The sequence below is a fragment of the Silurus aristotelis genome, assembly GCF_946808225.1.
Source record: "Silurus aristotelis genome assembly, chromosome: 3".
In the NCBI taxonomy this organism is placed as follows: Eukaryota; Metazoa; Chordata; class Actinopteri; order Siluriformes; family Siluridae; genus Silurus; species Silurus aristotelis.
The window spans coordinates 3,294,482-3,309,659 of record NC_139576.1 but is presented as its reverse complement, the minus strand read 5'-3'; the positions used below and the strand labels follow the sequence as shown (position 1 = coordinate 3,309,659).

Below are 15,178 nucleotides of genomic sequence, written 5' to 3'. Positions count from 1 at the left end.
TGCTGACGTGACAAAAAATGCAACAAATTATGGCTTTTTAATATCCGATATTGCAAAAGTGGTACCTCAGTGTTTAAAGCTCTGAGTTACTGATCAGAAGGTTGGAAGTCCCAGTATCTCTAATCTACCACTCTTAGACCCTCAGGACGCAAGGCGCTAAACCCTCCCTGCTCCGGGGGCGCTGTATCATAGCTGACCCTGTGCTTTTACCGCCAGCTTCCTAACATCCCAACTCTGCTGAAATGCACATAAACATCTCCTTACAGAAAAGATATTGACTACTTTTGGAAACAAATATATTCTATGCCTTAGTAGATGAGTTTTTACTTCAGAAATGGGTTGTTTATGAACGAGTCCTAAAGTTTAAAGTGATTTAGAAGAATGAATAATCTCAAGGAGCGATTCGTTTATTTACTTCTGGACGTGCACGATTAAAGCATCGCAAAATCTCTGTGAGAAACAGAAGTGAGTAGTTTTACCTCTCGACTCTTCCAGTCAGAGTTTTATCACATGACTCGCATATACGTACGCTATTCAGTGCATTACACAGGAAACAGAATTGAGTAGTTCATTCTCATGAGTCCTCTTCTCCCATAGACGCAGCACAATGCAATAGATAATAGAATTCATGGTCCGAATTTTGACATCATTGTTGCAATAATCATGGGAGTCACTTGACAAAAGGAACTAACGATACGATAAGATATGAGAGGTGAAGCTACTCATTCAGTTTATCATAATTTGTCTTTAGCTGCATTATGATATTTTCATTATTCTGTAGACGTGTTGGGGATCTGCTTATTGAACATGTCATTTCTGATCTAAGGAACAAACTGAGCTAAATGAGATTCAAAGAACTGAGTTACTAAAATGATCAGATCTTCCCATCACTAGTATAAATTAGGGCTGTCAATCGAGTAAAGCATTTCATCTCAACTTAATTGCACATTTTTTTCTGTTCTAAATGTAACTCAAATTAATACCTTTCAAGTTTTTAATACTCTAATCAACATGGACAAATATTGATGCTTTGCAAAAGTATGTTTATTATTAGTGAAACCAAACTCAACATAGAGCATGAAGACAAAATATTCTTGTAAATGTTTTAAAGTAATTATGGTGGTTTAAATTACGTTAATTATCAGGACACCAAATGGAACTTTTGCTATGTTTCCACACGGACGGTTTTAATTGCCAGATGTGTTGCATCATGATGGATTTTGGTGCTGATTTAAAACATGGCGCAGCAGTTAAAGAAACCTTCAGTGTTTTTTTCATATATAAACAGTAGTTATTAAAAAAAATGAACTGATATAATGACGTATAGCTTCAGTTCTCAAGAATCGTCATGGAATGAGTCAGTGACTATTTAAAAGAGGAATTATCTAAATTGATTGTGAGTATAATACTTGTGACTTGGCTGGAGTTTTGTATTACTTTTCATTAATAAAATATTGCATAATGAAATTGGTTCATTTTTTTAATAAACCTTTTTTAATAAACCTTAACACGCTCATTTTGACAGATCGCTAGCAGTCGACGGAGAAAAATTGTCTCAGTGTTTCTGTTTCCAACGGTTTCAAACAACATTTTTAGTGATAAAAGCGTGTCTTCCAAGCTCCCAAGTATGTTTCCTGCTGGTAGTGAAAAAAGAAGAGGAAAACTATCAGTTTGGAGCAAAAAATAAAAATGATAAATCAGCATGAAGCAGGAAAAACTGTCACAGTCACAGCACCATCTTCGAATTATAATATTTTTTTACTTACGATGGAGTCATCGTAACGTATCTCCATCGTAGGTAGAGGACAACCTGCATTTTAATCAACATGGTCATGGACAAGTATTGTGCTTTGCAAATGTATATTTATTATTAGTGAAACCAAACTCAACATGGAGCATTAAGACAAAATATTCTTGTAAATGTTTTAAAGTAATTATGATGTAAATCGTCAGGACACCAAAAGGGACTTTTGCTATGTTTCCACACGGACAGTTTTAATTGCTGGATGTGTGCATCATAGCGGATTCTGGTGATGATTTGAGACTTGGTGCATCAGTAAAACAAATGTTAAGTGAAAAATTATATATATATATATATATATATATATATGTTATTTATGTATTTTTTATATTTTTTTATAAAAACAGTCAAACAGAAATGTGTGTGCTGCATTAAATGCGCTTAAAAAAATAATAAATTTGCGTTAATGTGTTTTATATATATGATGCAATAGAAAACTAATAAACATCCTCTGACCAATCAGAATCCAGAACCTTGTTTTAACAAGGAGATAGATACAAATAAAATGTAATTATATATTTAATGGGTAATTTCTGCATATGTAAGTTATTTATATGTATAATTATTTTTAATGGGTGTATTCTTTTTTTATTTGACATCTCTGTGACCTGTATGTTTGTTTATGTTAAACCCGGAAGTGGCCTTGTTTATTTTTAAACTTTTGTAAGAGCGGTTCAGCGGCTTTCTCAGGCCAAACTAATCGATCACAGTTTCAAACCTAGTTCCTTGCGTAAAAATGGTGACGTTCTGTCGCCCGCAATGACGACTCGTTCTTTGTCTGCTAGCAATGCCTTGCTGCTAAGGCGTGAATTTAAAAGTAAAATCTTTGCTAGCCGAGTTAGCTATCCTGCTAGCCGCTAAACATTAGCGTAACACTGCAGCGGGGTGAAGGAGCGGGTCTTAGCCGTCATGAAGGAGATCTTCAGCGGTGTATGTGCGGCAGGATTCATTATTATACTGATCTCACTGGCTGAAGGGGACAGAGGGTATTCCTATGCAGGTAATGCTAGCTAAAAGCTAAGAGTCTGCTAGCTACACAGCTAGCACAGTACTGTAATTAAGTTATATTTTCACTTTTTAGGCAATTAATCCTAATTTAAGTTTCATCATCTACAAAATCTGGTACAAAGTTCACTCAGAAGTGTGCTTACTCTTTTTTTATTAACCACTTTTATATAATTTTTGATATTATATTATTACATTAGCTGGATATTTACATGCTGAAACTGATCTGTAAGAATAAGGGAGATGTGCAGACCTGCAGTAACTACAGGGGAATTAAGTTGATCAGATCACACCATGAAGTTATGGGAAAGAGTAGTGGAAGCCAGGCTGAGAGAAGAGGTGACCACTACAGACGCATTATTTGCTTTAAGAATGATGATGGAGAAGTATAGAGAAGGTCAGAAGGCGTTGTGAGACCTGAGATGTTGTATGGTTTAGAGACAGTGGCATTGAGTAAAAGACAGGAGGTGGAGCTGGAGGTAGCAGAGCTGAAGATGTTGAGGTTTTCGTTGGGAGTGACGAGGATGGACATGATTGAAAATGAGTTTATTAGAGGGACAGTGCATGTAGGACGTTTTGGAGACAAGGTGAGGGAGGTGAGATTGAGATAGTTGGACATGTGCAGAGGAGGGACATGGGGTATATCAGTAGGAGAATGCTGAGGATGGAGCCACCAGGAAGGAGGAAAAGGGGAAGACCAAGGAGGAGGTTTATGGATGTTGTGAGGGAAGACATGCAGGTAGTTGGTGTGACAGAGGCAGATGTAGAGGAAAGAAGCCCAAATAAGAAGCTGATGTACAACAGGGTGGAGAGAGGAGTTGTGGTATTGTATGAGGAAGTCAGGTGTGTCAGAGAAGTATGTGAGGGTGGTGCAGGACATGTATGAGGACAGTGTGACAGCAGTGAAGTGTGCAGTAGGAACGACACACTGGTTTAAAGTGGAGGTTGGACTGCATCAAGGATTGGCTCTGAGATCTTTCCTGTTTGCAGTGGTTATGGTTAGGTTGTCTCCCGAGTCGAGGTCAGACAGGAGTCTCCCTGGACTATGATGTTTGCAGATGATATTGTCATTTGTGGTGAGAGTAGGGAGCAGTGTGGAGCGAAAAAAAGAGGAAGACCAAGGAGGAGGTTTATGGATGTGGTGAGGGAAGTCATGCAGGTAGTTGGTGTGAAAGAGGCAGATGTAGAGGACGGATGATCCGCTGTGGAGACCCCTAATGAACAGCCGAAATAAGAAGAAGCTGGATATATACATTAACAACTCAAGTAAATAACGGCTTAGATATACTGTGTGTGTGTGTGTGTGTGTGTGTGTGTGTGTGTGTGTGTGTGTGTGTGTATATATATATATATATTAACTGGGGAGTAGGGACGGCTCGATACCATCATACCAGAAAGTAATACCTCAATATCGATAGAAACTCAATACCATTAGTGACAACTAACCTGCCTCAAAAGAAAAGTGAATAAAAAATAATTTAATTAATAAAAATATAGATAAATAAAATAAAATAGATTCATATCTTAATAGCTTTGTATCAAACTGTAACAAAAAACAGGATCATAGGTTACATATTGAACAAAACAAAAAGCAGCTGAAGTAACACTATTACACACGTGCAAACCTTTTGTCTTAAAGGTTTCGCAGCAATTTGTGAAGCACTGCCACCTACAGGTACATTTTAGAACAGCAGCATATGAAATACCGAATTCAGCAAAATGATATCGTTCGGTTTGAAATATAATATTTACCTGTATTATTACCAGTACCAGTATACCGTGCATCCCTACTGGGGAGAGTGGATAAGCCCTTCCTATTCAGACCATTTAAACATTAATGTTTTTCTTTAAAAACGCACATTTTCTCTCTGTTTTGGCTTTTCGTCCACACTGAGACGTTGTGTTCATTAAACAAAAATGTAGCTTTTTTAAAACATTCTCCAAAACGATGCCCCTCCTGCCTACAGTAAACCCCTCTTACTCACTGTTTACCCCTCCCACTCACAGTAAACCCCTCCCACTTAATCTTTACCCCTCCCATTTAGAGTGTACCCCTCTCACTTAGCGCTTACCCCTCCCACTCACAGTAAACCTCTCCCACTCAATCTTTACCCCTGCAATTTAGAGTGTACCCCTCTCACTTAGCTCTTTACCCCTCCCCCTCACAGTAAACCCCTCCCACTTAATCTTTACCGCTCCCATTTAGTGTACTCCTCTCACTTAGCGTTTAGCCCTCCCACTCAGAGTAAACTGCTTCCACCCAATGTTCATCCCTCCTATTTAGAGTTCACCCCTCCCACTCAGAGTAAATCCCCCTCCTACCCAGAGTAAATCCCCCTCCTACCCAGAGTAAATCCCCCTCCCACTCAGAGTTTACCCCTCCCACTCAAAGTAAACCCCTCCCACTCAGAGTAAACCCTTCCCACTCAGTTAGCCCTTTCTGCCCAGAGTAAGCCCCTCCCACACCAATTAAACTGCCATTCAGCTGTGAGTATGCCCCTTTTGATTTATTTTTTTTTTTTTTACAGAATACACTTTTTTTCTTTGGCAAACAAACACTACCAGTGTAGAATCAGCACCTTTAATAATAAACATGTTGATTACGTGTATTTATTTTGTCCTCTCGTCCCCAGATTGCACATACGCAAAGCCAGACTATGCCTCCACCTACTATGGGGGGCGGTGCTTCTGCTACACCAGTCCTGCAATTAAATGGAAAGACTACTGGTCCACTTTCCAGGTACGTCCTCACTCGCAAGAACATCACTAAACAGTGGCAAACAAAATGGCGTCTGATGATGAAATAAAGCGTTGTGGTTGTGAAATTATCGCAGGTAAAAGTGGGCGTGGCACAAGTGAAATCCAAACTCAGATCAGTGTAACACTCGAGCATTCTGTTCTAAATATGGTTGAATTCTGGATTCTGATTGGTCAGCTCCTTCCAATTTGGTTTCTATAGCAAAAGCTCACGTGTTAGACGGTATGGAGAAGATTATTTGATCTGATTGGAGTCTCCAGTATCAGCGTGTTATAACCAAATATGGTTCTGACCTGAGCCTCTTGGTCGACAGGTCCAGGTGTCAAGCAAGGAGAACGTGGTGATCGAGTATCCGATGGAACTCCGAGCCTGCCACGACACCAAGAACCTTCTGAAGCTGGTGACGTGTGCGATGGAGCACTACTGGCCATCGAGGGTTCAGAAGGAGCAGGCGGTGGACATCCCGCTGGTGGAGGAGGAGGTGTTTTTCATGGTCAGGTCTCCCAGAGCCAGCGCTGAGTACACACTCCACGTCTCCAAACAGAGTGAGCACCACAAGATCCTCTCACACAGACACACGGTTTAGTTTTAAACCTTTTTTTGTGCTCCCGTTGTTTATTTTTGCAGTTCAGGTTTATCAAGAGAAGCCATTCTGTAACAAAACACATCTCATACGTCTGCTAATGATCAATGATTCAACTCATTTAACAACAGTAGCAGATCAAAAATCTTTTCAGTGACTTGATTTGTAAAGGAGCCAATACTCTGTACAGGGGTTTACTTAGAGTGGGAGGAGTTTACTTACAGTAAGAGGGGTTTACTTTGGGCAGAAGGGACTTACTATAAGTAACAGCGGCTTTTTTCTGGGTGGGAGGGGTTTACTATAAACAGGAGTGGATTATTCCAGGTGGGAGGGGTTTACAATCAATATGAGTGGCTTTTTCTGGGTGGGAGGGTTTTACTATAAACAGGAGTGGCTTATTCTGAGTGGGAGGGGTTTACTATGAACAGGGGGGGGGGGCTTATTTGGGTGGGAGGGGTTTACCATAAGTAGGGGGAGTGCCTATTTCTTCCTGGGAGGGGTTTACAATGAATAGGAGGGGCTTGTTATGAGTAGGAGGGGTGTACCCTGCTGGGAGGGGAGTACTATGGATGGGAGGGGCTTTGCAAAGTCTCTGCTTTCAGTCCCATTAACAGTAAGCATAGGAGGTGAATAGTTTTCATGTTTTTGCAAAAAAAATAAAAAATTTGGTTTATTTGTTTGGTTAAAAAAAAAAAGCTTAAAAGCCAAAATTGAGTTAACGAGTTTAAATATTTATACACGTGTGTGTGTTTTTCTATTTTAGGGTTTAACAGAATGAGGTTTTTCCTCTTCATCTCTGGACTCGCGCTCTTCTTCTTCGCCGGACCCATATGCAGGTAATCCGCAGGTGTTTTTTTTTTTAATGTATTGATTTTTTTTGAGATATGAAATGTATATCCTCATAAAACCCATTGCACCAGAACAATTAATACGTATGTGATTTTACTCGATTGATTGATTGATTTTTGTGTGCGAGAACGAACGAACGTTGGCACGAGGTAAAGCGTGTTAATTATAAACATTCGGGCGAGAAAATGTTATTCTGATATTCTGATACCGCAGTTCGACGTGAGCCCTTTTCACAATAATTCAATGTGTTTGTATTAAAACTGACTGGAGAGCAGCTCGCGTGAGGACGTGTGTGAGCGAGTGTGAGCTGTGTCTCTGACAGTTCCTCGTCTTCAGCTACATCTGTTTACAGTTCTTTGTTTTTCCTAGGAGCTCGTTATTTTTCTACATCTCGGGTGTTTCGCTGGGAATAATCTCCCTTTTTGTGTTCCTGCTTCTGGTCCTGAAAAAATTCATACCATCGGTGAGGCAATAAATCCTATGTGTGTATAAATATTTATATTCTCTTATGGTTTTTAAACAACACGTGCATGTTTTCTTTTTTTGGTTTCTATGCAACAAACTCGGTAAACTAACGATACGAAGATTTTCCTTCGACCAAACAAATAAAAAAATGTCCAGATGTTCCACTTTATTTTCAATGAGAAATCCTCCCTCAGCACAAACACCAGCTTTCCACACCCTCAGCATCCATACAGCTCGTTTCTCCAAACGTTCAGCTCAAATCATTTCCTCTCGCCAAAGATGTTCTTCACTAGATTTTCTTTAACATCCCAGAGCAGTGCAATAGGATTGAGGTGCAGGTTGTTCCATGATAGATCTCACTCCAGATGACTGTTTGTTGTGTAGAAACAAAAAGAACTTTTCCTTGGTCTCTTCGTTAAAGCGTGGACTTTTCCTGCTGCTGTTCGGGGCCAGCTCCAGCCTCTCATACCTCGCCCTCCAGAAGCTGATAAACGAGCGGGATGAGATCGTGACGCTGTACTGGAGAGAGCTGCTAGGTAACCTGACTCGCTTAATCTGTCCATACTGTGTTTAGACAAAAGTTTGTGGACACCTGAGCATTTCTACGTGCTTCTTTTGAACATCTAATACCACATTCGCTGTTAGAGTAACCTCCAGTCTTCCAGGAAGATGTTCTAGATGTTGTGGAGATTTATCAGATTGCATTACAAGGGTGTTCGCAAAGTCAGGTACTGATGAAGGTGAGGTGATGAGGCGTGAAGAGCTCTGTAGTAGAAGAACTTCCAACCTATGGAAAACAGATCTTCATGAAGCAGGCTTTGGTCCTCCTAGTTCAAGTGAAGGGGAAATTTCAAGCTCCAGTCCTAAAACGTCCTATACGTTTGTTTGCCTCCAACTTTCTTGGTAACAGAAAAGCAGTTTTCATGATCTTCCTAAAAACAGCACGTTACAGAATACAATGAAGATGACGAGGTTTCATCATCAGGATTTCCTCCACAGGAAGTGTTTTGCGTGAACGCGTCAGTTGACATGCAGCAACAGCTGAACTTTTAACGTTTAAGGTTACAGTGTATCTTCGCTTAGTTTTCATTAGTGCTAAAATGATTCCTCGAGTACCGTATTTTCTGGACTATAAGCCGCTACTTCTTTCCCACTCTTTGAACCCCGCGGCTTAAACAACGAAGCGGCTAATTTATGGATTTTTTCTGGGTTTTTCCCGGTTTCACAAGATTCAAGACAAAAAACTGAACCCCATAACATTAGACCAATGAAATTGCCGAACGGGTTCAGGTGAACCAATGAAACTCTTTATATTAAATCAGATGAAAAATCGTGAAAAATCTGATAGTTGTCGAGAAGCCATGAGGGACTGGGAAGTTCGGAGTAAGATTTCAAAACAGAGTTTGTACTAATGAATGACATACAAATGTTTGACAAACTATTTTATTATTGTATTATTCATTTAAAGTAGTAAATAAAACAAGTAATTAACAATAAGAGTCACACAAGATCTTGAGTGGCTGCACCCCAGGTCTCCTCACCTACATCAGTACCTGCCTTTCATAATACACTTGTGGCTGATGAACACAAATATCCATAAGCACAAATCTAGTGGAACATCTTTTCAGAAGAGTGGAGGGAATTAGAAGAGCGTATTGGGACTAAATGTGCACTGCAATGCTCAAAAATCACGTCATACTTACACGGCATAATGGCGTCAGCAGGGTTTTAACATCAGACCATATATTTTTTACAAATATTTATTTATTTATTTTGATTGTGAGACTTTGTAGAATTGATATGACACATCAAAGTGGTTGATTTATCTGTGTGTGTGTGTGTGTGTGTGTGTGTGTGTGTGTGTTTGCACAGGTTACATGCTGGTGTCAGGCGTGGTGAGTTTGGCCCTGTGTTACCGCCTGGGACCGGTCACCAGCAAGCGCACTCTGGGCGTGACGGCGTGGGCGCTGCAGGCTGTAGGCGTGTTGGTGGCGTGTCACGGCCTCACGTACGCTCCCGTCTCCTGGATCCTGCTGGCGGTGCTGCTCTCCTACATGACCCTGCCTCTGCTGTTCACGCTCACCCTGCTGGTCTGGAGGTGCTGCTTCACTTAGTCATCATACACACACCATGGTTCAGTGTAAATCCTGGATTCTGATTGGTCAGAAGATAGTTTGCGGATATTTTTGATTTGATTAACCGAGTCAGCATTTCCCAATAAACTTACGGAGGTCCACAGAGAAGCTTGCCATGCGGTGAAACTTATAACGTGAGAGCGGCGAGAAATTTTGGGAAATGGGTCGAGGCACAAGATGAATTTGGAGACGAACTGGAGACGAAAATTAGAAATCCAGTGAAAAAACAGCACCAGGAAATAACTCCAACAGCTTCACTATTGTTAGATGCATGACACAGACACATAAGCGGTGGTATCAAAAAGCTTCAAGACTCTGTTTACAAGAACTACTTTATTTGTCTACGTTTTACACACTCTCACCTTCAGAATAGTTTACTTGCACAGCAATACAGCGCCCCCCAGCGTTCCATCCCTGTTCTGGATCGTGTCCTAGAAGTCATCTTTTCGAAGCGTGTCAAACACCGTCTGCTATTCGCCCCCGATCTCCGCAACGGTGTCACATTGAGATGGATCTTCACCATGGGGGAAGAGGGCGAAGTCCGCAGAAGCCATATCCGGCGAGTAGGGTGGGTGCGGAAGTGAGATCATATTGTTCCAAGCGAGAAACTCGCATGTGAGGAGGAGCTCGGTGACAGGGTGCTCACATGGTCAGAATAGAACCAGCTCCTGATGTATACAGGACGATGTCTTTTGGCACACTGACTTAGGAATTTCTGTGCTCCCGGTGACTCTGTGTGCAGCCTTGTGCTGCCATCTGTTGGCGGGTTACAGAAGTCTTTTTGATACCACCTCGTATATAATCAGGTTTTTCACAGGGTCTTGAAAAGTAAATTTTTTTTATAAAAGTCTAAAATGTAAAAATCTAAATTGTAGGCCTTTAAAAGTCTTAAATTCACTGTTTTAGGTCATAAATCATTTTAAACAGGTTTTTAAGTGCAAGTTTAGCGATATTTAGGGCTCGGTTACGGCCGGTTGCTAACAATGTATTTGTGTCTTACATGTCATTCTTAATCATCTTACAAAGGTCTTGAAATGTCATTCATTTGACTTGGTGAAACCCTGGTAACACACTCTCTCTCTCTCTCTCTCTCTCTCTCTCTCTCTCTCTCTCTCTCTCTCTCTCTCTCTCTCCCCCTCTCCCCCTCCCCCTCCCCCTCTCCAGACAAACCTGCTGGCTTTTGTCGATGATCATGAGTCTGTTCCAGAGGAGGAGATCCTCTCAGTGCAGGCTTCTGACGGAAGAGGAGTATCGAGAGCAGGCGGAGAGAAACACCAGGTCTTCTCTGGAGGAGCTGAGGAGGCATTGCAGTAACCCTGGGTTTCCTGCATGGGACACGGTGCTGAGACTCCGCACTCCACACGGGTACTGTCTTTTTAAAACAACGGCTTCCTGCACTCTGGTTGGTCGGAACGTGTTGGTTATTGATCTAACCACGGATTGTATCTCACAGCTTCGCAGAGTTCCTGCGTAGCGGCGCTCACGTCACTCCTGCAGAGCTGCTGAGCCACGAGCAGAGCTACGGCTTCGGAGCCCAGCGAGACGAAAACACGGCCCTGGACTCGACACACACAACGGCGACGTCGGAGGACTTCAGCGACGACGAGAACCACTCGCCCACACACCAACCTCCTAACCATAGCCCTTTTTCCTCTCCTCCTTCCCTTTCGACACTTTGTTCTCTACTTCCTGCCCTGCCCTTACCTCCTGCCTACACAGCCTCCATCTGCCCCTACCCTCCCACGCCCTACCCCCGGCCCCCTGAGCGCCCGCTAACAGATGACGACGACGAGCCCTTCTGACCCCGCACGACGTCATTTCTTCTACAAAGTTTCTCTACTTTTATTTTCTACTTGAAATCATTTTAACTGGAAAACGGTTTTTAAATGTGAACTTTTATAAAGACGTAAGAAAAAAAACTAGCGATTCACGAGCGCTTTCAATCAAGATTCAGGGAAACACTGCCCTCTAGGGTCTGTGAGATGTCATCACCGTGCACACAAAGCTGTTAAGAAATTTTATCTTCATCATGTCCTAATGTGCCATCATCATCCTCATCATGTGTATTCTAAAATATTTTTTATGATTACTTTCTGTCCATTTTATAATTTTCTATGTGTTTTGATCAGTTTCATGCTTTATTTAATAAATTACAAAGACACTACATGTAGATCTTTTAATGATACACACACACACACACACGTTTCCTGTATTAGCTGTATCTTGGATTCTGGTTGGTCAGTTCGGGTGTATAGCAGTGCGCTCACTTTGTTACATTGTCGTTTCTATAGTAACGACTCCTTCAGAGTAGAGCAGGCGCTCATCTTGAACATTAGGAATATAGGAACGTAACCATCATTAACCTCTATCTTACAAGGTGATCATCAGATCTCGTGGTCACGTGACCTGCATGGCCCACCTGAACATGAACCTCAAGCAAACTTACCTTCTAATTATAATTTTTTCTGAAGTCAACCATCATCAACTTCTGATTAATTGAAGTGGCAGTGTGATGGTTAAGGAATTGGACTTTGGATCAGAAGGTCCCATCCCCACCATGCAGCCATACCTGAGCCCTTCAGCAAGGCCCTCAACCACTTAGCTGCTCAGTTGTTTCAGAACTTTCAGAACTCTAAAGGCATCTGCTAAGTGAAAACTTAGTCTTTATCCAGTTATCCAAACACTGATATCTAACCCAACCGTCATTAACTATCCCTCTACATCACCAAACACTGACTCATATCTAACCCAACCGTCATTTACTATCCCTCTACATCACCAAACACTGACTCATATCTAACCCAACCGTCATTAACTATCCCTCTACATCACCAAACACTGACTCATATCTAACCCAACCGTCATTAACTCTCCCTTTACATCACCAAACACTGACTCATATCTAACTCGACCGTCATTAACTATCCCTTTACATCACCAAACACTGACTCATATCTAACCCAACCGTCATTAACTATCCCTCTACATCACCAAACACTGACTCATATCTAACCCAACCGTCATTAACTCTCCCTTTACATCACCAAACACTGACTCATATCTAACCCAACCGTCATTAACTATCCCTTTACATCACCAAACACTGACTCATATCTAACTCAACCGTCATTAACTATCCCTCTACATCACCAAACACTGACTCATATCTAACCCAACCGTCATTAACTCTCCCTCTACATCGCTCAACACTGACTCATATCTAACCTAACCATCATTAACTATCCCTCTACATCACCAAACACTGACTCATATCTAACCCAACGGTCATTAACTCTCCCTCTACATCACCAAACACTGACTCATATCTAACCCAACAGTCATTAACTCTCCCTCTACATCACCAAACACTGACTCATATCTAACCCAACCATCATTAACTATCCCTCTACATCACCAAACACTGACTCATATCTAACCCAACCGTCATTAACTATCCCTCTACATCGCTCAACACTGACTCATATCTAACCTAAACGTCATTAACTCTCCCTCTACATCACCACTGACTCATATCTAACCCAACAGTCATTAACTCTCCCTCTACATCACCAAACACTGACTCATATCTAACCTAACCGTCATTAACTAGCCCTCTACATCACTGACCCTCAGCTAACCTACACATAACTGACTAGTCCTCTACCAAACAATAATCTTTATCCAACTTAGCTGTAATTAACTAACTACCCAACATTAACATCTAGAGAACTAGCTAACACTATTACTTTAACTTCACAATCATCACCTACAGTAGCTAGTTACATAACATTAACCTCTAGTAAACTTTGCTTACCATGATGTCCAGCTTTTCTTGAAAGCTCTCTGACCATTTAATCAAAGGAGGTGAAAATGTAGACATTATTGTACGCCTGCTAGATGGCCTTAGAGTCAGGAACTCGCATTTTGACTGGTTAAAGTTACAGTCTGTAAGCAGCATGTGTTATAAGCTGCAAGGGTTCATACTGTAAAGCTTATGGCAATTTTCTTTGACTCCGGCAACACGTGATGTGACGTCTGATATCTAATTGGATTAAAGCTCCAATGTAAACAGACACTCATGTAGTGTGTATCAGTGCACTAAGAGAAAAGCTCTGAAATGAAGAGAAACTATCGGGAATAATTTAATAATAATAATTCACGGTCATAATCCCCTTGCTGGCCTTGACGGCCCCCCACTACATACACCTTGCTCCTTTACCAAACGTAACTATTATAAACTAGCTTTTATTTCCTAGCTAACTCATCTTTCATGAAGTATCTACTTTGTATTAATCTTTAGCTGATGTATGTCATTACATTAGCAAACTAAGCTGTCATTTACTAACTAGTCTTTCACTTGCTAGCTAACTACACCCACTGTTGAACTTCGCAATCATCCGCTGCCGGTTTAGATAACTGTAAAACTTAGTTGGCTAAGCTTTCAATTCTTTCGGCTTCTCCCATTAGGGGTCTCCACAGCGGATCATCCGCATGTTTGATTTGGCACGTTTTTACGCTGAATGTCCTTTCTAACGCAACCCTCCTCATTTATCCTGGCTTGAGACTGGCACTAAGAGCGGCTGGGGTTAGTTCCCTGACCGGAGATTGAACCCGGGCCGCAGCGGTGAGATCGCCGCATCCTAACCACTAGACCACCAGGGAACCTGGCTAAGCTTTCAATTAACTACCCAAAATTAACTTTTAGCGATCGCTGATCATCAAGCTAGTAGCCTTTGACTTCATGCTACCTAGTTCGTATTATTATCTAGCAAAATCTTGTCTAACCTCAGGAACCTCGGTATCCATGGAGCATCACAGGTATGGTTTGCTTCCTACCTGGAAGTTCGCTCATAACATGCAACATGGAGGGGGTCCACATCTGCCTGACACAGACTCTCCACTGGTGTTCCACAAGGCTCAGTACTTGGTCCCATCCTTTTCACCCTTTAAACTCACTCTGAAGTCATATCCTCACAAGGGTTTTCTTACCACTGCTGATGACACTCATCATCTTCTCCTTCCACTGGCTCCCAGTAGCTGCACGTATCAGATTAAAAAAACTGATGCTTGTCTACAAGGCCACAAATGGACCATCTTACCTCAGAGACCTCATTACATCTCGCACTGCACCACGCTGGCTGAGATCTTCCAGCATTGCCCGACTGGTACCACCTTCTCTCAGGGGAAGAGGTAAGTATACTTCAAGGCTCTTCTCTGTTCTGGCACCGAGGGGGTGGAATGAACTTCCAGTAGATGTTCGAACAGAGGAGTCCCTGACTATCTTCAAGCGACGGGTGAAGACATTCCTCTTCCTGAAGCACTAAAACTAACACTCTACAGGTTTGCTTTGTCTTTTACAAATAAAAAAAACCCTCTAAACAGAGTTGTAGTCTGATTTATTCATCGATAGAGACTCAAATCACTTTTGAACGTGGACAAGGGTGTCTGCTAACTGCCAGAAATGTAAATTAATCCCGTGTTCATGTATAAGCCATGATTGATTAGCTATTTTATAAAACAGCTAGCTAGGTTCAGCTAGTGGATTAGCCATGTATGATGGGAATAACAGAGTTCAGACAAAC

The 15,178-nt window shown here is 41.6% G+C and overlaps 1 protein-coding gene across 1 annotated transcript; it reads left to right on the top strand.

Annotated features, from left to right (window-relative positions):
- The first annotated feature begins 2,562 nt into the window (after positions 1 to 2,562).
- On the top strand, positions 2,563 to 11,760 carry nemp2 (nuclear envelope integral membrane protein 2). Its single transcript, XM_083536087.1, has 9 exons — positions 2,563 to 2,801; positions 5,440 to 5,546; positions 5,878 to 6,109; positions 6,911 to 6,983; positions 7,366 to 7,459; positions 7,883 to 7,997; positions 9,334 to 9,559; positions 10,761 to 10,961; positions 11,050 to 11,760. Exons 1-9 carry the CDS (start codon positions 2,711 to 2,713, stop codon positions 11,396 to 11,398), a joined length of 1,488 nt encoding a protein of 495 aa, XP_083392213.1. The 5' UTR covers positions 2,563 to 2,710; the 3' UTR covers positions 11,399 to 11,760.
- The last annotated feature ends 3,418 nt before the right edge of the window (positions 11,761 to 15,178 follow it).